The 27,716-nt window shown below is 37.6% G+C and overlaps 1 protein-coding gene across 1 annotated transcript in view; it reads left to right on the top strand.

Moving 5' to 3' along the window:
* The window catches only part of TMEM135 (transmembrane protein 135), a 155,942-nt gene that overhangs the window by 19,503 nt on the left and 108,723 nt on the right, over window positions 1-27,716 (top strand). The window contains exon 4 of the mRNA XM_030960739.1: window positions 15,499-15,532. Within this exon, the coding sequence (XP_030816599.1) occupies window positions 15,499-15,532 (34 nt within the window). The remainder of the gene's footprint in view (window positions 1-15,498; window positions 15,533-27,716) is intronic.

The raw sequence follows: 27,716 nt of genomic DNA, 5'->3' as shown, positions 1-27,716 counted from the left end.
AAAATTGTTGTGAATCAAGCTGTTGAAATGTGATTTGAGACTTGGCTGAAGCCAGCCTGTTACTGGAAATCTGATTAGATCAGTTGTACCTTGCTGACTTCTAAAGAAGTACCATAGCTTGGTGGAGAGCCTGTATTTAAGTCCTCTGTGAATACTTTCTAGGAAAAAATTGTGTTCTCTAAGTGTTTTGTAAATGTGCTGATATTTCAGAACCATTTTAAGTTGTGTTTTGCTAGTAGCTAAATGCCAAACTTCATTTTATTGGACTCTTGCTCAAGAAATCATGTATTAATGAATTTCAAGAACTATAAAGCTTTAAGAGGGGACACAATTCCAGTTTTAATTAAATTAATTGTCTTGTTGCCTGGCTGTTTTGGATTTTTTTCCTCTGCCTTTTGTAACTAATTAAGCTAGAGAAAGTTTAACTACAACGTCCTAAAATTTCTGTGGCATTTGTGAAGGGACACTTGTGGGGTTGCCCCTGCTTCTTCCTTAGGCTGTGTTAGTGTTTACATACTGGCTGTTAACATTATAGTGGCGCCTGTCTCGTCGCTACAGTTACAACTCTGTTACTGATGGTATTATAAAACTTGAGATTTAGGCCTTTTATAATTTGGTTGTAAAATCGTGCTCTGGGCAAGTATTTGTAATATGTTTTTAGTTGAAAACTTTGGGCATTTTTCATAAAAAAAAATCAGTGTGCTGGACTCTTAGAAAAATATTTAAAGCACATGCATTTAAAAAGTAAAGCAGTGCAACAGTGCGTGTTATAAAAGAGATCTGTATATGCACACATATATTTAGTGTTCTTGGAAAGAAAGTATTACTATGTATTTCTTGGGAAAGTGACAGAAACATTTGTGTGAGAACAATGTAGAATTTTTACACTCTATGTTTGTTCTGACAAAACATTCAGTGCTGTTAAGATTATTTGCTTGCCATAACTGCCATTAGTCTAAACACATTATAAAGGAGGAATATGGCAGCACTGTAATCGTAAAAAGTATACACTGTAAAGAAATACATGAATTTTGTAACTTTGTAACATTCAAATACAAATTTGTTAATGTATATTTCTTTATAGTAGTATAGTATATTTAGACTCGAGATGGTGATCTCCTTTCTCAAAAATGTTTTGTGGTTATTCAGTTTGATATATTTTAGTGAAACAGATAAATCACCATTTTGGTGGGGTGAGTAATCAAAACAAGTGAACAAACTCTTTTAACACAGCAAGTGTTTTTGCAAGCTTTAGTTGTACTTGATACAAGTGAGAAATTGAGAAAGCAAGCCATGTTGAGGGGTGATTTTTTCCATATTCTTTGTATTGTAGTGAAAAAACTCTGGAGTTTGGATCACTGACATGAGTATTTTGTGGTGTAATCTGATAAGGACACCTAGCAGGGAAACAAATTTTTTGGAATTGTACTCCTCTAGAGTGATTATTGGTGTGGAATATGGAGCCAGGCTGTAGAAGTTACTGGGAAAGGTTTCTGTTTCTAAACCAAAATATGTTAAATTTCATCGTACTTCAGCAACTGCCTTGGTGAAAGCCAGTGTTTGAGGATTTATGTTTTTATAGTAACAGTGCATGAACATTTGAACATGTTTTGCTGCATGCTTGGAGAGCTGCTACTGTGCTATAGTTCTAGAACCATCTCATAAAATGTTTTGGATTGGAATGGATCTAAAAGCTTGTCTAGTTCCAACACCCCTGCCATGGACAGGGACACTTCCACAAAAACAGATTGCTTTAAGTTATCAGAAGAAAGGGAAACTGATCATTCAAGACTGGGCGTGCAGAAGTCAGTCTGAAAGGTGCTGTGATGGAGGCAACATTGTGAATGGCAGGTAGCTCAGGATAGGCAGCTCTTGGGATATTTTTCATGGAAAAACCTGTGATAGGCTAGTATTTTAAACTAGAACAACTGGTGCTCTCTCTAAGGTATATCCCTGGCAGTCATAACTTTGTTGATATATTCAGAGAGTTTTCTGTTTGTCTTACTATTACTGAATCATGTATTAATTCTAGAAACAGTTTCTGGCATTTTTTTAACTGTTCAGTTAAATCAATATTAATATAGTCAGTTTTTAAGAACTGTCTTTTCTAAGCACAGGAGCAGGCAATTGCGGCATGTTGTAAGTCCAGAAAGTGGGCCAGAAGACCAGTTTGGCTGAACAGTGAACTCGTGGAGCTCAAGAGGAAAAGGAAACTGTGTGATCTCTGGAAGTGCAGTCAGGTATCATAGAAGGAGTACAGAGCTGCGGTTTGCATATGCAGGGAGAAGATTTGAATTAGTTTTTGGCCTTTCAAATCTGACTGAAACTAGTCAGTGCTGTATCTGACCACAGGGAAGGGCTTTTTAAAGTAGATTAATAGCAAGGAAAAGTCTAAAGAAAACACATTGATACTTGTTGAAGGTGATCACCTGACTAATAGAGATGTAGAAAGAGCAGAGACTGTTTTTTGCTTCCATCTTTGATAACATTGATAGGCTGCTCAGTTCTTTGATTTGGAGTACCACATGTATCAGTACAATCCATTTGCAGACACTGAAATTGTAAGGAACCAGTTGTATCAGCTGGATGTTCACAAGTCCATGAGGCCTGATGGGATTCATGCCAGAGTTCTGAAGGAACTATTGGGTGTAGCAACAGGACCTCTCAGTGTTACTCTATGTACAGGAAGGGTCTGAGGGAAGACCCAATAAGCTATAGACCTGTTGGTCTAACCTCAGTTTCTGGAAACATTCTGAAGATTATTCTGGGTAATATTGAAAGGCATTTAAAGGAACATCATGATCACCAGGCACAGTTAATGTGAGTTCACAAAGTGCAAGTCCTGTTTAACTTATTTGATGTCCTTCTGTAACCAGGTCACCCATCTAGTGGATGAAGGAAAGGCTGTCATTTAAATTGTAGCCATATTGTGAGGCTGTCCTGTGTGAAGGAGGAGGCTGTTCTCTGTGGGTCATAGAAAAATGCTGTGTTACTGGCATGGTATAAACTGTCTGCTCCATTTGTAAAAGTAGCTGCAGAGTAAAATTTGCTTCATTTATATGAACTGTGGAAACCACTTGGTTTACTGTGTGAGAAAGATCTTCTCTCCTGTATGGTGTTCATAATTATTCCTACAGTAAGTCTATCCTTCATTCTTGCCCTTTACTCCTTGTGATTCTGTGTGTACACATAAGATATGGGTATAATCCTCATACTTCTGGATAAAAGAAGTGTTTGCACTCATCACTTGGACTTTCCTAACTATCTGAAATGTGTGTTTCTATTTCATACTGGTCATTTCTTTCCCACCAGTTGCATGATTCACCATTCTGTGTCTCATTACTGTCTAGGTAACTGTCTTAAACTAGATTTCATCCACTTGAGATAGCAAAAGTTTGGCAAGGTAAATTCTTTACTTGTGAACAGAGCAAGAAGATTTATTGGGAATCAGTGACTACAGTTCCATACATGTGTAGTCAGTCAGTCCAGGTTATAAACGATCCAGGACTTTACTGTTTCTGCTTAAGTATTCAGCAACCAAGTTTAACATTTAGGCTGCAGCATTTGAACGCTGTAAAAATTTGGTTCAGCTTTCTTGTGTGGTAGCTGAAGTCTTGCACAAGTTGAAGAGCAGCAGAGCAGCTACAGCTTTATAGTTGACAATTCATTTTCAAGGATAACAGAGGCAAACAGGGAAGAATAGTGGAAGATCCCATGTGAAATATATACCTGTGATTCTGGAGACACTGCAGAATGCATTGCAGCATCTGGATGAGTCTGTAGAGACTGAGTTTATTTTCTCTCTGGTTTGTTAGTCAGGGCTGAGATGGATCATGCCGGACTATTTGGTTGCAATTGCTCAGTGGCCTCCACATCTCTTGAGTTTCAGAAGGATTTACCAGCATAGGCTCAGCACCAGCCATGTGGCTGCTTCATGAATGTAAAGACATCTTGGGCAGCACCCATTAAACTCTGGCCTACTCTATCAGTGCACATGGGGCCAGCCTGGGTGAACAAAGGGCGGTGCTCAGGTCAAGCAGCAAGCTCTGATAGATCCCAGGTGGCTGTGCAGATGCCTTCCTGTCTTTCTGCATGGCTCCATGAGTAACTTAGACTTGATTGTAGTTAAAGTTTGATTTTTAAAAATGATTTCAAGAACCACTTTTGGCAAATCTGTTTCTGATATGTTCACTTTGTAGGCTGAAAACTTAAGTAAAAATGATTTAGTCATCTGCATAGCAGTATAATTTTGTATTCTTTGTTTTTCATCACTAGCCATAAATAACCCAAACCAAAATTTGTAAAACTTACAGTCCTGTTGAAATGCTGACAGATAAAATGTTAAAATTCAGACTGCTGCTGCACGTTGGACTACTCTGTGAGTCTGACTTAAATTCAAATGACACAAAGAGTGGATTAATTACTCTGTCCTGTCGGGTCAGCACTAGCATCCAGGACACACTCATTTGGACTTCCTTGGCTTAAGCAAACACTTAATACATCTTCTGTGTCTGAATGCTTGTGTGTAACATGTAGCTCCCAGAGGGGGAATAATAAATACTCTGCTAGTATAGAATAGACTTCAGATGCTGCTTAGGTGAGCTGGCTTGAGTGCTGACATTTACCTGGCAAGATAATATCCATGCCTAGCATGCCTCCAGTGCAGTGGCTGGAAGTCTTGGAGGGAAATTTTCTGTGCGGTGTTCCTCAGATCTGCTTGTAGGATATTGTTTTTAGGTACTATAGATGAGAGCAGCTTAAGTATTTGTTTCTATGCAAGCCACACCTATAAACCCTCTGTAAAAGAACTGACTTTTCTGGACCCTCATTGTTCCAAAGGAACTAAGGTTGTTGTTAGCTCCTGCAGCAGGAAAAGTGTGAAGGTAAAGACTTAGAATGGTAATGGTTTGCTAATAGTAATCACACAAAGCTTTTCTGTGGCAAAGATTACAGCACTATTCTTAGGCCAAACATCTTACTTCCCCTTCCTGGCCTCTCCCCTCCACATCCCAGGACAGAAAATGACATGTTTTTATTTCCTTTGGTAAGGAAATAAAATGCCATGTGTTGTAGTGTTTCTTGTAATCTAATGACCTCTATTCCAGATTGAATCTTTTTTGATAAAGTGAGTGTATGCCATTAAAACCTTCTCCTAAAGACAGTCTGTCTAAGAAGCAGGACCACTTAGACAGTCTGTCTAAGAAGCAGTATGGTATTAAAGGGTGAGCCTGGTATTAGGCAGGTTTCATGAATTTGGGCCAGTACCTGTTATTGCAATCCAGACTGCTCCAGCTTTGGTGAAAGACTGAAACAATATGTACTGTCAGGTAGTACAGCATAATTTGGTCTATGTGAAGGAATTTATATGGGCTCCATCTTGCTGCTTCAGTGATATGTTTTTCCTTTTAAGCTCTTTGGTGTCTGTTATTCATTCCTTCTGAGCAACGGACTGAGGAGCTAGCAAAAATGTTCCAATATCAACTGTTGGCAATTTGGATGTTTGAGCTTAATGCCAGAAAATAGTAGGTTCAAACTGGACTTGGCAATGGTTTATTTCTCTCTTTGGTAGGTGAAATGTCTCGTTAACATCTGTCTGTAGTATCTGGCACAGTACATCATCCAGTATTGATGTCCTGCCAGACACTGGCTTCTCAGTCAATAGGGATGTGTTGAAATGACACTCAGTCAAACTTGGTGTGGTTTGCTTGCCTTTCTAGAGAAGGTTCACATTGATTTCTGATGTTGCTGTTCCTTGGGACCCCTTGTGGGACCCCAATTATGGATGTAGGCACATTCTTAATAGGCACATTCTTCATCTGTCTTCTGAGTGATTAAATTAATAGTTCCTAACTGGATTTAAAGCCTGTTTTTAAAATTACTTAATAGGCTGTCATTAGAGGGTCTAAAGGGAGGGAAGAAAGCAAATGTCACTGTATATTGACAAGTCTAAATCCATACACTACTCCCCTTGGAAGTGCTAGTCTGCTGTTGCTGAATACAAGGGCATTTACAAGTTAGTCACACCATGTGAAAAGCTTCAATAGTTACTTGTTGGGGTTAGATTGATTTGTCAAATCAAATAGGTTTTTTTTTTTTTTTTACAAATTGTTTCAGGTGCTTTGTAAACTGTATAATCCTATCAGAAATGTAACATTAAAACATTATGACTCTAAAGAGAAAATTCGTTCTAAACATGCAAACACTACAGTAGCTATTAGTGTAACAGAATTGAAAAACAGTATCAGGCTGCTTAAGGCTTTTGAAATAGAAGAAATAACTGATGATTTGAGTAGCTTATCAAAAAACTTGTGTTGTGGACTGGACTGTCCCAAACTGTGCACAGAATGTGAATTGGAAAGGGAAAGCCAGCCATTCCAAGGGGCTTCTTGGGAAGCCTCTGGAGCTGCTTCTTGCTGAGCTGCTGTGAGCTTGTTTTGGGATATGCAGGTAGGGTGTGGTTGAAGGGCTCTTAACTTGAGAAGGGCTAGAGGGTAGAGGTTGAGAAGAATAGGTCAAATACTGGATAAATTTCAGCTGGTATTGGGACAGCCCCAAGCTGTCAACTGAAGGAGTGACCTTATATGACAAATTTTTCCTCCTTCTAGCCTTCTCACTCTCAAAATACACTGAGTATATGTCCAAGGCCAATGAATACTGGACATATTTTCAACTCTGAATTTTTTCCATGCCCTGTCCTGCTCTTCCTAATTTTTATTAACTGTTCTGTCCATAGTGTCCTATTTTACTTTGGAGTGGTAGTGATTGCCAACAGAATACATTAAACAATGACCTGCTGCTGCTGAGAGCCTCCAAAGCAGTTTTGTTCAAAAGTATTTGCTTTTGTGCCCTATGCTCATACCTTCCAGACAGAGTGGCCAAACAGCCCATGCCCAGAAAGAACTGAGTGTTTTCTTTGTGATTGACTGAGCTGATTAAAAACAGTTCAGTGTTACTATCAACAGTGCAAAGAAATTGTTATTTGGGGCCTTACTTAACACTAGATAGACCTTCTGTACCAAGAATGTGAATAATTTAAAAAATCCCAAAATCCTTCATTTCTTTTCTTGAGGTTTGATTAATTTGTTTTTCTTCTGTTATCTCCCAGTCAGTCATTCTATAATACTAATAAGCTTTTTGGAATCTTTTTATCTCTTCATGGAATCTTGTGAGGTTAAATCACACTTAAATTAAGAGGTTTTTTCCCCTCTGTAGGTCAGTGTTTGTTTTTGCCCTGTAGATACCATAGAGAAACTCAGAGAAAAGGAAGAGGGAGGGAATAGTGAAAGAAAATCTGTATAAAATACAGCATAAAGGAATTTAAAAAAATTGAACTATAGATGTTATCTTGTGTTGCACTTTCTGGAAACCCTGTAAGAATTATCGGTACTAATTTAACTGGAATGTATTACTGTAGATATATTTTAGTTTTGGCTTCTCTCCCATTCCAGTTTTCTCATACCCTTTCTTTGGCATGTGTTCAAATCATAGAACATGTTGAGTTTATTTTATTTCCTTTTAAGAGCAACAAATTCTGAGTATTTGCATAAAACCATTTTGTTTAACATGTAATGTGCTCCGAGCAAGAATTACTGATTTACAGTTTTGAGCAATTTCAATTTCTCCAGGTTGCAAAGTGTCCATTTCCTACTTTAAACAACCCAAAATATTCCTTTTAAAGGAATATTCCTTTTAAAAAAAGTAGGTCATGAGTCCTTAAACTGTACTTTTTTGAGATGAGGTTCTGAACATTATTTTTGTGCTAAAGACTTACCTGCTGGTCTTTACTAGGTTGAAAAGTTACCATGTTCTTTTTTGAAAACTCACTGCTTAGGTCTGTTTTCATAATTTTCAGCATTATTTTGAAAGCTTGTCTGTTCCTGCTGATTTTAAGTGAACTTTTGCACCAGGACTTTGCTGCTGACCTCCAGCTGTCAGTAGGAAATTGGTGGGTGTGAGAGATTAACGATACCCTAAACATAATCTGTAGTGCTTGTGTTATTACAGGGATGCAATCAGAACTCCACATCTATGCTGGGTTCGCTTGTGGTGTTAAGCTGCTGTAAAGCAGAGAAAACCCTGCCTCTTACCTCTTCGTTTTAACTTCTTTCATTTCAGGGAACCCTGTGATTTGTGTATTTGACTTAATTCTGCAGGTTATAAAGTGGTGTTTTACAGTGGGAGGGAAGGGATTGAAGCTGATGGGAGGAATTCTTCCTGTTTTTGCAGACCGTGAGTCCTGTCTGGGGAGCCATTACAAACTATTATGTTAGCTTCTTAGTTTATGTTCAGAAATTAAAGCCAGAGTTAACTCTTTTTGAATGTTTCTTTTTCTTACTTTTTTTCTTTTAAATTGAAAGAAGACAAATGTTCTCAAGTTTTGCCATTTACTAATATATATATATATGTAATTATAATATATGTATTTTTATATGATATATGCATATAGATGAAAATATTTATCACTAAAAATTACTGGTTTGCTGTAACAAGTGAGTACAGCAAAGGTTTTATGCTCTTTACCTTTGTTTAACATTCCACCCCATATTTGCCTTTGAATCCAGAGATTCTTATAAAAGTAGTTTTATTTGTGATTTCTTAGACTTGTAGAGAATAATAATAAAAAATAGTTAAAAAACATTGATAAGTGTCAGAATATGCAGCAGATTCAGTGAAGAGTGACATTCATATAAAATTCAGACTTGATTTTGTAGGAACTAATATAATGAATTTATGGAAAAAAATGGTTACAGAAGTCATGTATAGTTCAGATTTTGTTGTATAGGTAACAAGGAAAGGTGAGTTTGATTCTAGTACCTGCTTTTTGGGTCAAGTCTTCTTGGTTTGTCAACATGAAGAGGTTTTGGAAAAGCAGATATCAGGAGTTTAAACTTTTGGACTGGGGATGAAGTTAGAAAGCTTTATAGCAAAGCTAAAACTGCTCTTGTCTTAGCAGTGAGTTGGATATTTTTATTTTCTGGGTGTTTGCCCCACCAGCTGTTTAAATTTATTGCATATGTGGAGAAACATCATCCATCAATTAGATGTTTAATCAGAGAACCTGTTCTCTTAATTGCATACATGAAGATTTTTAACATATTGCTATATCCATCCTCAGGCTCCTTCTATCCCCCTGTGCTGCTGGCTGCTGCTGCTGTGTGTTGGGTTGTGGGGGCTGTAGCAGGGATGGGGCCTGGGTGTACCTGCCCTGGTGTGTCCCTTGCTCTGGGGGTGAATTTGGGGGCTTCCTCTTATAGCTCACACCTAGGGCTGTTCTCACTGAAGGAGGTGCCTGTTCAGTCAATTTGTGTTCATTCTGTACACAGTGGTATTCATCTTGCTGTAGTTATTTCCTGTTATTTCTGACTTGCTAACTTATTTCCCCTTTAGTTTTGAGCAAGACAAAAAAAAAGCAATTACAAGAACAACAATACTGGTAAAAAAGAGCAGTTATAGTAGTTCAAATAAATTTAATTAATTGCAGTGAATGTTAGATTTCAGGATGTCCGCTCAGAAAGGTTTGTGGTTAAACTGAAAAAAGGCAATAGGGAAAACAATTCTTTAAACTTCCTATCACCAAAACCAGTTTTTCATGAGGAAATTCTAGGAACTGGAGTGCTGCTATTAGACACAAAAGATGGGCTGGGCAAGGCAAAATGTATGAAAGAGAGAAATATTCAGAAGGAAGAATAAATATTGAGAAAGATACAGCTTAAAAATGGCAGGTCCTTCCTCTCTTCTGTGGCTTTTTAGAGAAAGAGAAGGTGTTTGCTTTCTGTTCGAAATTTTCTTTCAGGGCTTCTGTTGCAATAATTAATTTATGGTAAAATTTCCATGAGTGTAAGTACTTTCTAAGGATTCATCCCACCTTCAGGCAAGGTTGATTGGTTGTTTTTTTTTGTGTGTGTGCGGATGGTGCTGTTGTGTTTTGTTTTTTTTTTTAGCTTAGGAACATCTCTGTATTTAAGGGAAACCATAAATACATTGAAGGAAAACCATAAATGAGAGAGAACTGGCAATGAGTTTTGTAGGAAAAAACAATCTTGGTTGTATTTAAAGATTGGTATTTTGTATGATTTACTATTATATGAAGCAAAAGCTTATGCTGCTTGTGAAAATAGAGTTATTTTTTGAATTTTATAGCCCATCAAGCTGAGCAAGAAAACATTCTTCAGCAAAGTGTTCCACAAACAATATGTTGGCAGGCAGATTTGGACAGTTGCTGCTTCTATTGGCACAAATAGAATTTTTTGCTCACGTGTAAGGGAAATTGGACTTTGGCCTCAATCAAACAAGTTTTCCAGAGTTTACAGCACTTACAAGAAGATATAAATACCTTGCTCACAGGCAAATACAAAGTCTGAGAGCAGCACCCAATGATTTCTTTGACTTTAAAATACTTTTGGTTAAACAAAAGATAGGAGAACTTTAATCTGTTTGTATTTCCTATATTTTCATTTGAAGTCCTAAAGATGAATTTTGAAAAACTGGCACCGTTTTAGCAAAGAGCTATAAGTATGATTAAAAACTTAGGGAACACCGTGGAAAAGCTGAAGGAGTTCAGTTTTTGTTTAAGAAATGGTATTGAGGGGGACTTGGCTGGAGGGGGTAGTGTTACAGGGAAGGCAAAGATGTAACTGTTTTCAGAGACCAGACTAATTCTTGTCCTAGGGTGCAAACTGTAAAGATGAGTACCCATAAAATAATGTATCAGTGATTGGAAATACTTAAAAGACAAATTTGATCTTTTTAAGTATATGGCTAATTCACCAAAGAAGAGTTCGTGTTTTATATTCATTAGGAAAACAGATTGTTTATCACTGTAATCTCTTCTGATTTTATAATCTGTGAAAATAATTATTGACAATATTTTGAAGTTGCTTTTCACCTTTTTATGTAGAAAAATAGAATTGTTCAGGTAAGACTTGGGAATTCAGCTAGTGCAGCTTCCTGCTTGGAGCAGGGCTGGTGCTGAATTCAATCCAGCTTGCCTGGGATTTGTCTGGTCAGCCTTGCAAACCTCTGAGTCCCTGTTCCAGTGCTCTCCTGTCTTCCTTGGGTCAGGTGGGAGTCTGCCCAGCCCTACTGCTGGTCCTCCATGCCAGCTGATCAGTGCCTGCTTGTATTGGGGACCACAACCAGGCACGGGGCTCTGTGGTGTAGTGAGTGCCAAGTAAATAGGATTAATCCTTTCCCTTGACCTCCTACAGCCCCTGTTCTGGACTGTATTACCTAAACTTCTGGTAATACAGCCCAGTACACTGCTAGGTTTCCTTGTTGTTTTTATCCTGTAGCTTTTTGGGGTTTTTAGCAGTTATTTTAGACTCTTTCCTCTGGGCAGTGCAATAACAAAAATATGTGGTTCTCTGTTGAGGTTTATAGACCATAGTTTAGGAGCTATTGCTGTTATAATTTGGTCTGAATGTTCCCAAGTTGTCCAAAAAGCAAATTTTATTGAGTTAAACTTTTCTTTGAGGAAGGTATAAATGAACAAGAGAATTATCTTCTAGAAGCCTATGGTCTTTTGTAATTTAACCATTAAAAGTGGAATCTGCAAGATTGGAATTATTCAACTGTAGATAATGTGACCTGTGTTGGATAACTAAACTCTGAAATTTTGCCTACTCAGTTCTCTATCAAGCATGTTAGAAAATTCATTTAAAAGTGTGAATTGGGAAGAAAAAGGAGGAAAAACAAAGTACTTTTCACCAAAGTGAAAAGTATACTAAACACTACTTCTCTTTGAGACTTGAATTTAAGAGCAACTAAAACATGATTACTTTCATACAAGCCTCCGTTTTCAGGTGAAGGAGACCGGTATTGTTAACACTTTTTCAGCAAAGCATTTTTTTGGTTCTTTAATTTAGTACAAGAAACTGGTGGGATGGACCTTGGTCTACTGCTCATGGCTTTAAGGTTACCCCTAGCTCATGTTTTTCCTTCCTGAGTTAAAGAACACAAATGTCATTAGAAACAGAGCTGGGTATAGGAGAGAATGTCAGTTGAAGAGGTGGCTGGGAATCAGTGGGAAGCCACAGTGAAGGTATTTACGAAACAGGCTTTGGAGAAAATGGCCTAAGACAGAAACCATGGAGGAAGAGCAGGCAGCAGGGATTTGTGTGTGTCTGGTCAGGCTTTCCCGTAGTGACCTTGCCAGACTGTCACTGCTGTAGCCACCTGCTGGAGTTGGTGTTGCCAAGATTAGCATTCAGCGCTGGTTCATGGACTTTAGCAGTGAAATGTAAGCTGTTTATTAGGATCTTTAAACCTCCCCAAAGCATGTGGTTAGACATGGCTGACTAATTATTTTTATTGTTTAATAATTTCCTGCTCTCCTAATACCATTTCCCAATTATATTCTCCCCCTATTTACCAGCTGCAATTTTAGTACAGTCCTTGGATTGTACCAGTGACCCTTTTACTTGGCCTACCTCCATCTTTCTGTCCTGTTTTCTATCAGCTGTCATTGCTACAAAATAGTGCAACATTTTCTGAACTTCCAACTGCTTTTTAACAGCAGAGTTCAGGTTTGGGTTAGGCTTGTTGGATCACATTTGCGCAGGGCCAGGAAGAATGCCCTTTCCCCCTCCCCTTTATTTCCCTTTTCCATGGAAACACGGGGCTATTTATTTTTAAAACAGTCACAGAATTAATTTGGAGAAAGGAAACTCTTTCTGCTTGGAGTTGGCCTGGGCCTCACAGCCAGGCTTGTTGCAGGCAATTGGAGATGACGTTATGTAACAACTTGCTGTGTTTTCAGTTCCGGAAGTTACTTCCTTGCACAAATTTATTGTCTGCGCATTTCGTCTCCTCCCAGCCACCTACTTCTCACATTGGCCTTGCTGCAGCTGCACTGCAGCTTCTGAGTTCTTTCCTTCCTCTTCTCTAGCCCCTTTTCCTTTCTTTGTCTTTGTGGTTGGTGCGTTGCATTTTACCCCCAAAGGGATTACAATAGAAACTAAAACTCATTTAGTTCTTAGTTTGTTAGTGTTTTAAAAAAGACTAAATAAATTTCAGTGGGAGGCTAAAAAGCCCTGCCTGCATGACAGAGAGATTGCAGGGGAGAATCCACTAAGTAAGTTATGTGCACATAACAATAATCATCCTGCTTCGTGCCCACTGTAGAATCTACAACTGTAAACACAGAGTGTACTCTGAAAGCTGCATCTGTTGCTCAGTTGCTAGTTGAGTCTCCTTACAGGTGTGTTACTACAGGATGTTTTCGATGTTCTGACATTTTCCAGAATACTCAAAGTGGATTGGGTTACCAGGTTAGCTCTTATGGGTAGGTTTATCTCTGTGTTTCCAAACGGCTGAGTGTTTGGATGTTTATCATAAATTTTTAATGCTATTACAGGGGTAAAGAGAAAATATAGGAAACGGGAAATATCCAGTATATTTTCTTGAAAACAAATTAAAATAAGATTTACAGTACATAGAACCGTGTATTATCTGGCAGTTTGCTGCTCAGGAGGGTTGGGGCACCAATATTGTTTTATCACTTGAGCTAGTGAACTGAAAGACTTGGTGAATGTTTGCAGACCAGCCTGAGAGTTGAATTTATCTATTACATCAGGTGAATTTTTACTCCTTCCTGTTCAGAAATGTTATACAGTATTTGATGCTTTATTGCAAGTTATAAGAGGCTATTTTGCTTAAATACTCATTGACCATATTCCCTACCTTTTGTCTTCTTTCTTTTCTTGTATGCCTCATCCCCATCAAATCTTTATATTCAGGCTTTTTTTCCTTAGGCTTTCATGCTAGAATCTTGTTTCTAGTATCTGGCACAGGGTGGTACTGGGTAGAGAAGGTATACAGAGAGCAGATTTGTAATTCTGCTTTTTTTAAAAAAAAACTACCATGAAACAAACTGATTCTGCTAGTTAAAGTTTTGAACTTAGTCCAAATTTTCATCTTCTCTGTGAGTAGAGAGCAACTTGTGGAAGTCAGTATGCTGTGTTATTGCTTTCCGCAACTTCAGTGTGATGTGGAAGCAGTAAAACTTTTAAGTGGAATGTAGCTTCCCTGTAGCTTAGATGGCTGCTGTGAAAAACCTTGATCTGGATGCGTAGTTTGACAAAGTTACGGACATGTAAACATGGGGGTTAGTAAATACTGAATAAACTTTTTGGATGAATCAAGCTTGGGAACTGTGCAATACAGATTTATTTCCTGCTATCTGTGCTTTTGTTTTGTTCACTTCTTCAACTGAACTGATAGCAGGATATGTTATGTTGACACATGGCTCTCTTAATTACTCTATGAATGCTTAGAAATTTAAAATGTCATGACAATGGAACATGCAAGTGTAGGTTAAACCTTCAGCTATATATTACCTTCTGTAGTAGCAATATCATAAAAAAAATCCCAAATGAAATGAAGACAAATAAGGAGTCAGGTTATAAACAAAATTCCATATTGAGAAACTTTAATAGTTGAACGTGTAGTGCCTTCACAAAAATATTCAAGTTTTTTGTGTAAGACCAGTGGGGTCAATGAGAAAAATCCCAAATACTGCAAGGCTGGTGGGAAACTCGAGAAGATAAGAACACCGGTCCAGTAGGAATACTGAAACTGTGTGTTCCAGCCTTTGCCCACAGTTTCTAATGAAATCTTTGCAGAAGAGCAGGAATAATTCAAGGCAAAGCATACCTCCAATGGTAATGTCTTCCACTTTCTCAAGGGTGATGGTGGCTTGTGACTGATGTATAGGAAATAATTTTAATTTCATCTGGACCCTACCATGCAGTCGGTTACTGGAGTAGCTCACATCTGTGTAGTCAAGTTCAGTTTTCATCTTGTGCTGCAATAGAATCAACAAAAATGTGAGCTTGAGCTCAAGTTTGCACTTTTCCTAAAGAACAGTGTGAGCTGTAGGCTGACACAGACAGATTAAAAAATAGGAGTGGAAAAAGTAGATAAAGGTTAGAAGAGAAGATGGTGGTCACTGTTCCAGGGGTCTGTTGGCACTGTGACTTTCAACTGGCTTGAGCCAAGATTTGTGCATCAGTCTCAGTAGAAAACATTTCCTGATATTGTAGGCAGAAGGGCTAAGGTGCCTGGAGTTGCATAGCACCAATTACAAAACAGAAGTTAACACACAAGCATTTTGCTGCAAATTCACAATTTAACTTAGGCTTAGGTCATTGTTTGCATGCTTATGTTACTGGCTCATGTGTAGGCTTAAGTTGTGATAAGTGCTGTGTGTAATTCAGGGTTCCTTGCTCCTTCTGACAGCTTCAGGACTCATGTGGAGTAGCCAGTTGCTATATATAACTTGGTTCCTGTAATTCCTAACTGCTGTGGATACTGTGCTATCAAGATGCTATTTTTGTGTTTGCACTCATTTTTCTATAAGGTGGTAATGATTCATCCTCCATCAATAATCTGTTTTTAAAATCCTCTTTTTTAATAAAATATTCTTAATGATTAAATTGTTTTTCTTCAGTCTGAAAAAAATATTTGTTCATCCACTTATTTTATCTTTTCTGTTTATAGGAGAGGTCTTCTCACAATATACATGGCTAATCAAGTAAGTAGTCCTTTATTTCAATAAAGAATAAAAACATGTGAGATCCATGGGAAATGTCTTGTTTAAGGTTGATAGATGCTGGGATTCATTGCATTTTTTACATTGTTGCAGGATTTTTCTTTAAGAATTATGCATAATTAAATAAACTCCCTTAGGAGCAAATTGTGATCAGAGGTCTTCCAGAAATACGTGTAAAGCAGAGGCTGAAATGTGGTTCATTGTACTATGCTCAAAGTTTTGTGTATTGTAGCCCCAAGAAGATGGTAATTTTGTATTTCTCTTCCATGATAGGATGGCATCTGGTACTTAAATGATCATTATTTTGCAGATGAGAAATCCAACACCATATACTTCAGTTTTGCAATAATTTCATAACTTGTGTCAGTTGTGCTTGCAAACCTTTTTAACACGTGATTGTATCAATTTAAATCTTGAGTCGTATTTGTTTTACTCTCCAAATAAATAACATTTATGTAAATGATGCTTTGTGCATTAACTTTTTCCAAATAGAAAATACTTCTGTTACTTGATCATACTCCTTTAGGAAGGATTACTTTGCCAAAGGAATTACGTCAAGTTTTTGTACAGTTTGAGTTGCCTAAATAGTCACAGAAACTACAAAAAAAGAAAATGAGAATTGTGTTCAGACTACTGAGAGAGTTTGCTGGGGCCTCAGTAGAGCTGTGCATGAGTTGAACTCTGATGGTGATGATAAGATTAATGACTAAAATGGGTGAGACGAAGGCAATGTATCATAGTACAGATTAGGGTGATAAAATTAATAGGTTCTCTTCTGTCCTTGTACAATCATTGTTGATGACTTGTAATTCTGAGTATTTTGTGGGGGCAGAACTTTTGGAAGGAGCTGATATCATGACATGTGTTAGCAGGTAAATATCCTGGAAAGTCCCTTTATGCATTTACCAAACCCATTATATAGTTCTCTCTCATACTCTGGTGTTTAACAATTTTTTTTAGGCAGAAATTGTTTTTTGGGTTGTTCTGTATTCATAGACTGTCTTTGCAGACAGACTCATGAGGGGAACTTAAAGACTTCAGAAGAGAAGAAATTAATTTTTGCTTTTCTCTTTGTTATTGTTGAAGTACCATTGTAGCTTTTATAGCTTCCTGATTTGTATGACTCATACTCTGTCCTTTAGGATTCCTTTTCTTTATGAAGTTTTATAACCTAATTTAAAAAGGTGGCAAATTCTCCTTTTGAAATTCAGTTACTTAGCTGTTCAGAGTCCCAGTAATGCATGGGAACAAGGTTTGACTCCTGCAATGAAATCTTCACCTTGGAAGTTTTCCTTTGTTCAGAAGGACACTGTGTAGAAACTCCTCATTCAGGGAACAGAGGTTATAAGGACAGTGGTATTTAGTTGAACATACTATCACTCCTTTGGAATACACTTTCCGAGAGAAGGGGGCAATAGGTGTGCTTAAATAGCAGCACCTCTGAATATCAAGATTCTGAGGAAGCTGTCATTGTCTTTATGGCTCTAAGGATGAAGTACCACACAGGTCACCTGGTGTTGGACAGAGCTGTAAGGGAAAAGTCAAGCTATGCAGTTACATTTTATGGATACCGTTTGGCATGGATATTCTCTTCAGCACAGCAGGTTATTTTAGTCACAAATCTTTGGTGGAGCCAGAGCTGCCAGGGTTTGCTCTGTAAACTCGTGATTGTGTGACGCCTTGTTAGCAAGCCCTGTAATCACAGTAAATGTTTCCCTATTTGTGTTGATTATCTTTGCCTTAGAACTTTATATGCTTTTATAAGATTCACTTATAAAATCACTAAGCATTTAAAAGATTTATGTCTGTTAGCTTTAGATTGCAGCATGTCCCATTTTGAAAGCTGTCACATTTTAATCATTAGTGATGGCAGATAGATTGTGAAATTAGCCTGCATTTCTTGCATTCTGTAAAACTCGTGTCAGGACTTGTTAAGATGTTGAGGAAACTAAATGTATTCCTTTGTTTTGTTTCATGTTTTGCTACACTGGCTTTGGCAGCCTGAGCAATAATAGTTAAAGGTTTTTTTGTGATTCTTCATGTGTGCCTTTGCCCAGGTAGGCAGGAGGTAACTGTAATTACTGTTGGTTATTATAAGTGATTATCATGACTGTTGCTGCCCTGAATTTTTATAGCCAGATTAGGGCTTTTAAATCACAAAATTAAGGTCCTGTTATCCAGTTGGCTCTATGTGACAATTTGTTCTCAGAGATGAATTTATGTAGTGGAAAGGTGTGTTAAATCTTTATGCACGGTTGCTGTTTTTCATTTCAGTGAGTTAAATTCAGTAGAACATGAAAGGCAGTGGGGTCTTAGGACTCTTGTTCTCAATGTGACATTTTTATTGTTTTTTTAACCTGGAGCTACTAGAAACTTGTGAATGGAAACATGTGAATAAGTGTCCTGGTTCATTTTAAATAAGTCAGTGATTATAGATTTATGTGAACCTGAACTCCCTAGCTGCATTTCCTTGCTGCTTACATGTTAACATGACAGATTAAAAATAAGATGTTTCAGCTATATATACTCTATGGAAAAATAGAATAAAAGTTTTTTTTTCAGACTAGCTTGCTGCTAAATTGAAGCTATATAAGAATGTACTTTAGGATTTGGATTTTTATTTTGAGGTAGGAATTAGAAATAAGCATGGGACTGAAGGATTTGTAGCTTTAATTTCAATGTTCAGAGTCTAAAATCAACTTCTTAGCTTCTCACTTGAAGTAATTTGAAGTTTTTAGAACTAAATTAGTATGCCTAAGTCCTAACCTTCCTTAACATGTGAGTTTGAGACCTAAGGTTTCTGTAATAGTGCAGAACAGAGTAGTGGTAATCAGTGCTGTGGACACACAGAGCCATGGAACTTCCAAGTTCTATTTTGGATTGCATGTATTAAAGTCACAAAATTTCTAGGATCATAAGAGATGCATTGATAGTCAACATATAAGATGATCCTTCATGGATAATTTAAGATCAAAAGGAACCTCAAGATTCCAGCAAAAGGTGGAAAGTGAAATGTAATCTTTCAGTTATTTTTATCTGGAACAGTAGATGATATTAATGACTGTCCATGAAGACGACCTATAGCTCTTATGTTTCCAGACACTTGAGGCACACTTTGTTGTGAACAGCTCAACAGTTGAGTTATTGCTTTTACATTGAAGAAATTGTGTCTTTGGGTTAGGGTTTGGCTTTTCTACTGTTGAAAATAAAACAAACAAAGGCTGCCTTCAAAATGCAGGATAGGAAGAGACTAATCTGAACTAGGACTGACTTGATATCAAGCTTCTTTGAGAAACAAAACTTGAGAAAAATTGCTGTTGTCATTGACATACTACACCAAAGAGGAGGCAGTTATCCTAGCATGTGCTGAGCTGCCTGCTATGTTTGAAGTTCAAACTGTGCATCACTACATCAAAGTCTTTATTCATTCTCTACTAGGACTTCTGGTCTATGGTGGGCTGCTTACAGAATTGGAAATGTTAATAAGAGGCTCTTGAGGGTCATGGATTAAATGGTGAAGCAGCAGGATGCAAAAGGCAGAGTGGTACTGTTGAGGGCTGTTTCTTGAGAGTGATGGGAGGAAGAAGTGTAGGGGCATGTCCCAGCCATAGAAAAAACATTACTGAGTAGAAAGTTATAAAGTTGAAAAGTAAGATAAGAAAGATATGAAGAAAGGAAGTGGAGAAGCACAATCTACAGGTAAAACCCAAAAATTTATTGAGGCAAGAGACATGGAGCTGGACTGACATAATGGGAGTTGGTATATGGGAGTGTTAGAGGTAAAACAAGTGGAAAAAGATGAGAAAATGTAGAGTTTGTTCTAGTTAAAGCAGAGAGGAGATGATAAAAAAAATGATGAGTTTGCCATGAAAGGATTGGATTAATTAATTAATTAACTAATATTAAGAAAATTTTAGGAAGAGACCAGAAAGAGAGACATAGAGAGATGATATTGTTGGTGTCCTGGAAATGGAAGGGGGAAATTGTCAGCAATTGCATCTAGACAGAGTTTACAGAGAAATCTGAGGATCCTGAATCTCATTTATTCCTGTGCTAATGTTGGGTCATCAGTGCATCTGCTGTTTATGAAATACTGTGCTCAGATCCTCATACACAGAGGAAGAGATACTATTTAGACAAGTATGGAACGAGTTGATCAGTAGCATTCCAGTGGGTGATGCTCTGCTTCTGTATATGATAAAGTAACACAGCTGAGCAGAGTTTTTTTCTGTTTTAAAGTAGTCCAAGCAGTTTCACAGTTGACTTGTTTTTCAATTGCATAAAATGGCTAAATCTGGGTTCATTTTGGCTGTGTCGTTGTTTATTCCAACTAGTCAAGTGTGAAGGTTGTATGTAAGTTGCTCTCTTAAAGCTTGAACTATTTGGTCTAGGAGCGTGCAAAAATGCTGAAACACTGACTCAAAAATAAATCCCTCAGGATCTAATGGAGAAATGAGTATCCATTGCTCTTCAGTAAACTTTAATTCCAGATATTTGTATGGTTTTTTTACAGGGTGAAAGTCATAGTGGTTCAAAATATCACGAAATTTTCATGCTGTGTAATATTTTAGAAAACCTCAAAGCTATTAGCCTAACTTTAGCTATCTGGCACACACAGAGAGCCAAGTAGATCCCAAGCTTGACAGAGATATGGCACAATGTAGGACATGGTTCAAAGGTTTGAGGCCAAGAGCCCTCCAATGTAACTTTCCATATACAATAAATTTGTAATTGTTTCATGCCTTTTGAGGGTGATAGATGGATGGATGGATGAAAGAAAGAGGAGTGAGCCTTGCTGTGGCAAGAGAATAAACAACAACAGCCACTTTTAATCTGTGATTTTACTGATCCTGTAGTTTTAACTTTTTGCTAAAGGCGAACTGGTAGTATTGTAAAGGAAGGTACTTGCATGCAAGAAATGCTCTAACACTGAGCATTCCGAAGTGATTTTTCTTACCAGTTTATCAAATGCTTTCTGTACAAAATTGCAGATGTATCTGAATTGTTACAGATGTCTCAAGAAATACCTTGTGCCAGTTAAAATTAAATGAGGGAGGATACTGTGAATAATGTAGGTTGAAGGGTGTTTTTGTTTTGTGGAGTTTTTACAGTATTGTGCAATCATTTGCCATTGATATAACTTGCAACTCAAAGAAATTATCACCTAGTGCTGATACATGCTATAAAACATTGTTTACCAATTCAAAAATATCCTTTAAAATGAAAAAAAGAACATTGTCAGTTCTTTGTTTGTAACTCTGTGAAGTAACAGGTATTTAACACATCTTATTTGTTTCAGCAAAGCATTGTATTTGGCTACACAGTTTATTCATCATAGCACAGGAAAATGTTTTCTGTTTGAACTTCCTGAACTGACATTTCATAAACAGGACTAGCTGCCACCTTTTCTTCTCCATTGGTAAGTTTCATCTTAGTCAAAACATGGAGGGAATCCAAAATGACAAAGGACAAGTGGATTTAAATTTTCCAAATGCACGTTTTAAATGTTTTGAACCTCTTAGTTGTAGTAAAATGAATTTGACCAGTCCTGCCTTGTCATTTTAGACAACTAAAATTTTGTTGTGTGCTTTCATGTAATCCTTAGTACTAACATTGTACAAGGTCTGTCAGGATGTAAGATTTTAGCTATTCTTTTAGCATATTACCCCGATAGAAGTTAATGTTTTTTAAATTTTTTTCTAACATTTCAGAAGTAATCTCCATAACTGAAAGTGCATCAGGTAAATGCTTGAGACACTTGTCTTCCAGGATTGCTTTGTCACTGTTTTCTGTACCACTCTTCTGGGGTGACAGTGGCTTTGATTACAGCAGCAGCTGTCAGGAAACATGTATTTGTCTGATGATGTCCAGATTCCCTGTTCATTCCTTGTATTGTCACCTTTTAAGCTGATAGTGTGCTAGTTAAGGTAAAACCATTGTTTAGTTCCTTCTTTCATACAAAAAAGCCTTAAGTACTGAGCTACTTTTGTTTTGTTAGAATAGTAAGTGGTGTTATAAGTTACTGTTGGAATAGCAGAAGTATTTTGATATTTGGTTTAGATTGGATACTAGGAAAATTTTTTCGCCAAAAGGGTTGTCAAGCACTGGAACAGGCTGTGCAGGAACGTGGTGGAGTCACCAAGCCTGGAGGAATTTAAAAGGTGTGTACATGGCACCTGGGGACAGGCTGTAGTGGGGGACTTGGCAATGCTGGGTTAGTGGTCAGAGCTGATAATCTTAAGGCTCTTTTTCAGCCTAAACAATTCTGTGATTCTGTGAAAATTGGAAAGCTCAGAGGGAAAGGTTTTCCTTCTTGGAAACTGTGTTAAACTGAAGCTCAGGATTGTAAAGCCTTGTGGAGGGCAAAGCCCCGTTTTGGGACAATGTTTTCAAGCAAGTCCTGATTCTCATAGGGAAGCATCCAGCACTGAGTCATTGCTGCCTGCGTGAGGGAAGAACAAAAAGGACATAATTTAGTCCTGGCTGGAAAGAAGTGTGAAGTACTCACTTGTGGCAGAATTTCTGCTTTTGCATGGACAAACTCTCTCAGGTGATGTCTTGCTATTTGCTGTAGTTGGTAATTTTTGTAGTTCTGTCACAAGTTAAGCCTTTAATTTTAGTGCCAACGAGAAACCAAGTCTTGGCAGGTATCAATTTAGACATTGAAATCAACTCAGTAGTGTTTTCCTTGGGGCTATAGTTCTAATATAACACATTTCAAGTTTGAAGCTGAACAGAGAGTTCTGGATCCCTGCTTCTAATAGCAGCATTTTTACAACTGTTTTGGTCCATGTTGTAGCATGAGATTTTGTCAAGACTTGGTTGCTTCTTCTTCTGCTAGGTCATGTGATGTTCCTTGGGAAGTCCTGTCTCCTGCCGTGAGATGGCTTTTTTCTCCTATTTTGTCATCTGGGTTTAGGAGGAGAGGATCTTCCATGGCTTCTGCTTCATTACTGCCTGGATCTTAGTGGGAAAATAAAGTGGAAAACAAAGAGATCACATCTTTCCCATTTCATGGAAGGCATGCTCAGATGGAGCTCATGCAATGTTTGTTCTTTAAACATGGCCTTCACCTTTGCGCTGCCTCATAGTTTAAAGTCAGGTGGAGTCAGCCCTGTGTTCTCAGAGTGACACTTGGGCTATGGCTGGTGTCACAGCATGGACAGTCAGGCATCATGGATGCACTTGGTGACAGTGACAGTAATCTGGCTTATGAAACTCAGGAACAAGAACCAAGATCTATGGATTTTTATCCTTTCAATTTTAAAGGGCAAATCTCATCAAAGAAAGCCAATCATGTTAGTTTACACTTGAAGACAGTGTGCTGGAGTGAGAAATAGGATTTGTTTATTTCATGTCATTTCAGTAGGCAAACCTTAATCCTCTATGAATGGTAACAAAATACAGCCTTCTTGGACACTTGATGGCACTTACATTACGAAGTTATCTTTCAGAAACCCCTCAAAGGAAGAAAATAAAGCCTAATGAAACAGGATTTACAGAGTCAAAGATCTGCATAACTAGAATATACTGGTCACTCATTTCAGTCTCTTTTTCCTTTGACAGGTTAAATTGAGAGTTGAGAACAAACTTTTATTAATTTTAAGTTTTTACTTATTTGGTAATGGTTCTTATTTGCTGTATATCTAGTTGTGTATAGGCATGTGTCTGCAGAAGCAAAAGCTATCCAGCAAGAGATGATTAAAACTATGCCCAGTTTTGGATAAGAATCTAGAAAAGAAAGCTTGATTTTTCTTTCAGAAGACTTGCAACTGTTCTTTAACTTTGTTATACTTCTCTGCTTTTGTCTCATTCTCTCAGCTTCCTTGAGGTACAGAATAGTTCAAGAAGAACTGCCAGTTGTATACGGGGGTGGTAAAGGCAGTATAAATGTAGTAGAAGCAAAAAGCCAAACTTTAAATTAAGATGTCAATAAAGTTAATATAGACTACTTGAAGTATACAGAGTTTTCTGAGAAGTTTGGAGGAATATGGACATTATTCCCAAGAAATGGGTGCTTTTTGTTGCTTGACATTAATGTTCAGATTTATTTCATAGGCACCTAAACAGAAGAAAAATTTTACCCTTTCATGGAATGATTGAGTTTATTGTGGTGAGTGTGCAGGGAAGTGTATTGTAAGACCAACAAACTCCTTGCTTAGAAATTAAATGCAGATGTTTTCAAATAATCAAAGACTTGGACATGCTTTATTCTAGTCGACAAATACTCAAGACACTTTCCAAAAATTTTCTTTTGGAATTCAGAATTAGATGCCATAAATGGGTAAGCTATATACTTTACACATATCATGTTCTGTGGGATATGCAGCTTGGCAACTGAAACAGGCACTATTGAAATAAATTGCTACTTTTAAATATAAACATTACATAGAATTCATATGAGTAGGGAAATAAGCTGAAGTCTTACTTTCTTTTGAATAGTGCATAATATAGTCTAATTTGATTAACAGAATGCTTTACATAATTAAATTATGGGTAATCATGGCACTCAGTGAGGATTTCAATAGGTTGAAACTTAAGGTCATTGTCACTGCCCCCACCCTAAATCTAAAAAAGGCAGGTTTTAAAATTAGGAGTCATGTGAACTTAAACATTGCTGATGTCTTCACTTTTAAGTTATACTGTAATAAAGTTAGATCCTGGCAGCTGGCATTCTTGTGGATTGACAGGGCTAATTGGCTTTGGCATCTTAGCCTCAGGAAACCTCATCCATCAATTCAGAGCAGGACTTTTGGCGCGAGTCAGAGAAAACATTTAATACTTTGTCTCTTGCTTTCTGTGCAAAGCTGCTTTGCATTTCGAGCTTTCCTGTGTGTCTCATTAGAAACTCAATGTAATATTTATCATTATGCTCCTTTAACATGGTCTTCTATAAGGAATAGCTATCCATTTGACTTTCTAGAATTGGCAAAAGTGTCAATATTACAATTCAGTTTTGAGACTTACCTCTCAGCCACAACTGATAGCTTATGCAGAATTTCCTATAAGAAGTAAACTAGCTAAAGAAAAGTAGTTGACTTTTATGGTTAACTCCTTGCTAGTCAGTAGTGGAATTGAAAATAATGGGTAGCTTCAGATTCTGAAGAGCTCCAGACACCCATCGGTAGTGCATGTAGCATTTCTGATTATAAGAATTGCTGGGGGCAGTGATTTGATGGGGGAGAAAAATGGGCCGAGAGAGAATTTAAGACTTCCCAGCAGGGCAAATCCAAGTTTCAAGATGGATTTTCCTGGTGGGATGAGTTTTCAGAGGTCTTCTGGTAAAAGCTTGTGAGAGCAAGAATCTCCTGTTTTTTCTATTTCATGACAATCTTAGCAGTCTTCTCCCCTTCTCTCAGATCTTCACGTTGTCAGGCAGCCCTCTTATCTTCCTCAAGCCTTTGAAAAACACAGGGATTATTCTCCTTTTTCCAGCTTCAGTCCCTGTTACCTGGCAGTTTCTGCTGCCCTGTCGTGCTTCTAAGTTTGTGAGGTTTGGGAAGAAGGGCAAATGGCCCTGCTCTGGGGGAAGTGAGGTGAAGATGCAATCTGGGGACTGAAAAAGTTGGGACCTTAAGCAAAAGGAATGCTTTTTTATTCTGTATGTAGTGAAGTGTAGATACAGAAACTTCTTTGGAAGGGAGGGATTTTTTCCATTTCCAGCGGTGTTTCCCCTTTGCATCTCCATCTGCTTCAGGACAATGCTCAGGGTCCAGGTGCAGCTGCAGGAGGGCATGCTCTGAGTATTCAGTGAAGTAGGTGAAATGCTGCTGCAGGTTTGTCACTCCTGTGCTACCCCAAACTCTGGAGTCCTCTGCTAAAGCTTGAAAATAAACATAGTCCATTGGAGTGAGGCATGACAAGAGTGTGCTTGAGGCAGAAGGTTACTAATGTCTCTACTTTGTCGAGTGGTGAGCTCAGGCATGAAGAATAGAGGAAAAGTTCTTGAGCTGGGTTCTCTGCAAGCTGCTGATGGGGAACAGTTCTGGGGAGCAGTTGTAAGAACCCTGTGTCAGATACCAGATTTACCAAGAGCACTCTAAACTTTGGCTCCCTCTTGTTGGAGCACAAAGGAAATGGGGTAAAGGTGGTTTTGTGTAGTCAAAGATACAGAAGTCAGTGGATCAGCATAACTGCTAACTGAGTGCATTGGATGAATCTGTAAACATCCACATTACAAAAAAAAATTGTAATGTATAGAATTGTGGAATCTTTTTTATTGGGGGTTTTGGCAGTCCTACTTAAAATCGTTGACTTATTGTGTTAATGGTAATTGTTGACAAGCTGCTTCTTTATGGCTTCTCAGATGGTTCAGGTATTAAGAAAACTAGTCATGGAGTACAGATTCATTTTGTAGAAGAAGAAATCTTCAATTCTGTTTTCAAAATACGCAGAATGAAGGTGTTTCTAAGAGGACAAAAGTTTGCAAAGTTTAAGTTTATTCTGCTGGTTTTTGATTTGCTTTTTTTTTTAAACACAGTGTTAATCTTGCCATAGAGCTGGCCAGTGGAATGAGCAGACATTCTTTCTGATTAACTGCATATTACATTTAATTATTATTTTCTGTGCTCTGTATGTTTCAGTTGAAATTAAATCCTTCATGTTTTAATTGCCTATATCCATTTATAGTATATTAGTGCCAGTTCTAGTCTGATACTGTTCCTGACATCATTTATAGGATGATAATTAAACAGAGCAGCAGTTTCAGCTCAGAAATCATTCTGCTCCTTTTGAAACGCTAAGCTGTCAAAATAGAAGTCAGTTGTGCATTTGCATTCCTTAAATAGAGTTCAACAGAAAGTTTTGGAGCAAAAGCAGTTTGATCTAAAAATTATAATAATTTTAACCAAAAATTATAACTTTTTTCCCTTACAAAAACGAGTTGTTTTCAAAAATATTGCAGTTAGTTTCTCCATTTTAATGGTTTCTGTGATGAACAACAAAAACTATACCTTTGCACATACAGTCTAAAATAATGTTCTCTTTTTCCCTTCAACATGCTGAAATATTTTCTGTATTGAAAAATATTTCTTATGCTATGTATAAAATGGTTTTAAAAGTCTTTTTGTGAAAGAGTAAATGTTTTTGCTTATGTTTATAGTAGATAGAATGGATGTGCTGGTGTATGGCAAATGTTAACACGTGGCTGCTGAAGTTCTTTACGTGATGCTGGTACAGGATACGTAGATTTTTAAACAGTGCTGAGACTAAGTTTTTTAATTGTCTAAACAGTCAGTGGTTTGGCATTCAGGGGGAGGTGGTTCATTTGAAATCTTGTCTCTGTGATATGCTCCTTATGCCTCTAATAAGGTTAGAAAAGCGGAGGAGGACAGCTTCTAGCACAGCTTGTAAATGTCAGTCTGGATGGAAGATAGGTCAGCTTGAAAACTATATTGGTGTTGGAAAATGAAAGGAAAAAAATCCTTCCTTGAAACTGAGCTCTAACGAGGAAACATTGTAAAGAAAATGTAGAATTTCTCGGTATACCAGAAGGAAGTAATTCTAAAGTACCAATCTACATCTGTTAAATGTGAGGAAAGAAAGAATATTTATTTTATCTACATCTAAATCTGACTGGTTTTCCTAAGGCAGATTTTGTCTTGGTTTGAGTCCTGTTCCTGTGCGGAACTTGGCAGCTAGTGTCATGTCTTTAAGACTGTTTTGTCTTTGGAAGACAAACTGACTTTCATAGTATTTTTGAAGGAAAATCCAGTGATGAGAGTAACATTAGAATCTTTTCTGAATCTGTTCCTCTCTCTTTTCTATCCTTTCCACACAACAGATCAGTAAATCAGACCATTAGTGACTATGGAAGTTACAATAGTGTATCAGTTACTGTATCTTACAACAGTATTCTGCTGAATGTGGTTATTTCTGAGGAACTGCATCATTTGAGATTGAGCTCATGTGGTCACTTCCATGTGAACTATCAATGTTTTTGTAATGTGAGCTGTGTGATTCTTTAAGGAGTTTCTTTCTGGTTCAGTAACTCTTCTCTCTCTGCTCAGATGCAATGGGGTGCCTCAATAGTTGCTGCTCTCCTCAGATCTCGAGAACTGCAGGAGATTTTTGCAGACTCGATCGGAATAAGTCTGGAAATGGGAATTCCTTGTTCAGTGTTTCTAGGGAGAAGAATGATCTGAAGTGGGAATCAGAAAGAGGGGCT

The sequence above is a fragment of the Camarhynchus parvulus genome, chromosome 1 (assembly GCF_901933205.1).
Source record: "Camarhynchus parvulus chromosome 1, STF_HiC, whole genome shotgun sequence".
In the NCBI taxonomy this organism is placed as follows: domain Eukaryota; kingdom Metazoa; phylum Chordata; class Aves; order Passeriformes; family Thraupidae; genus Camarhynchus; species Camarhynchus parvulus.
This window is presented reverse-complemented; position numbering and strand designations above follow the sequence as displayed.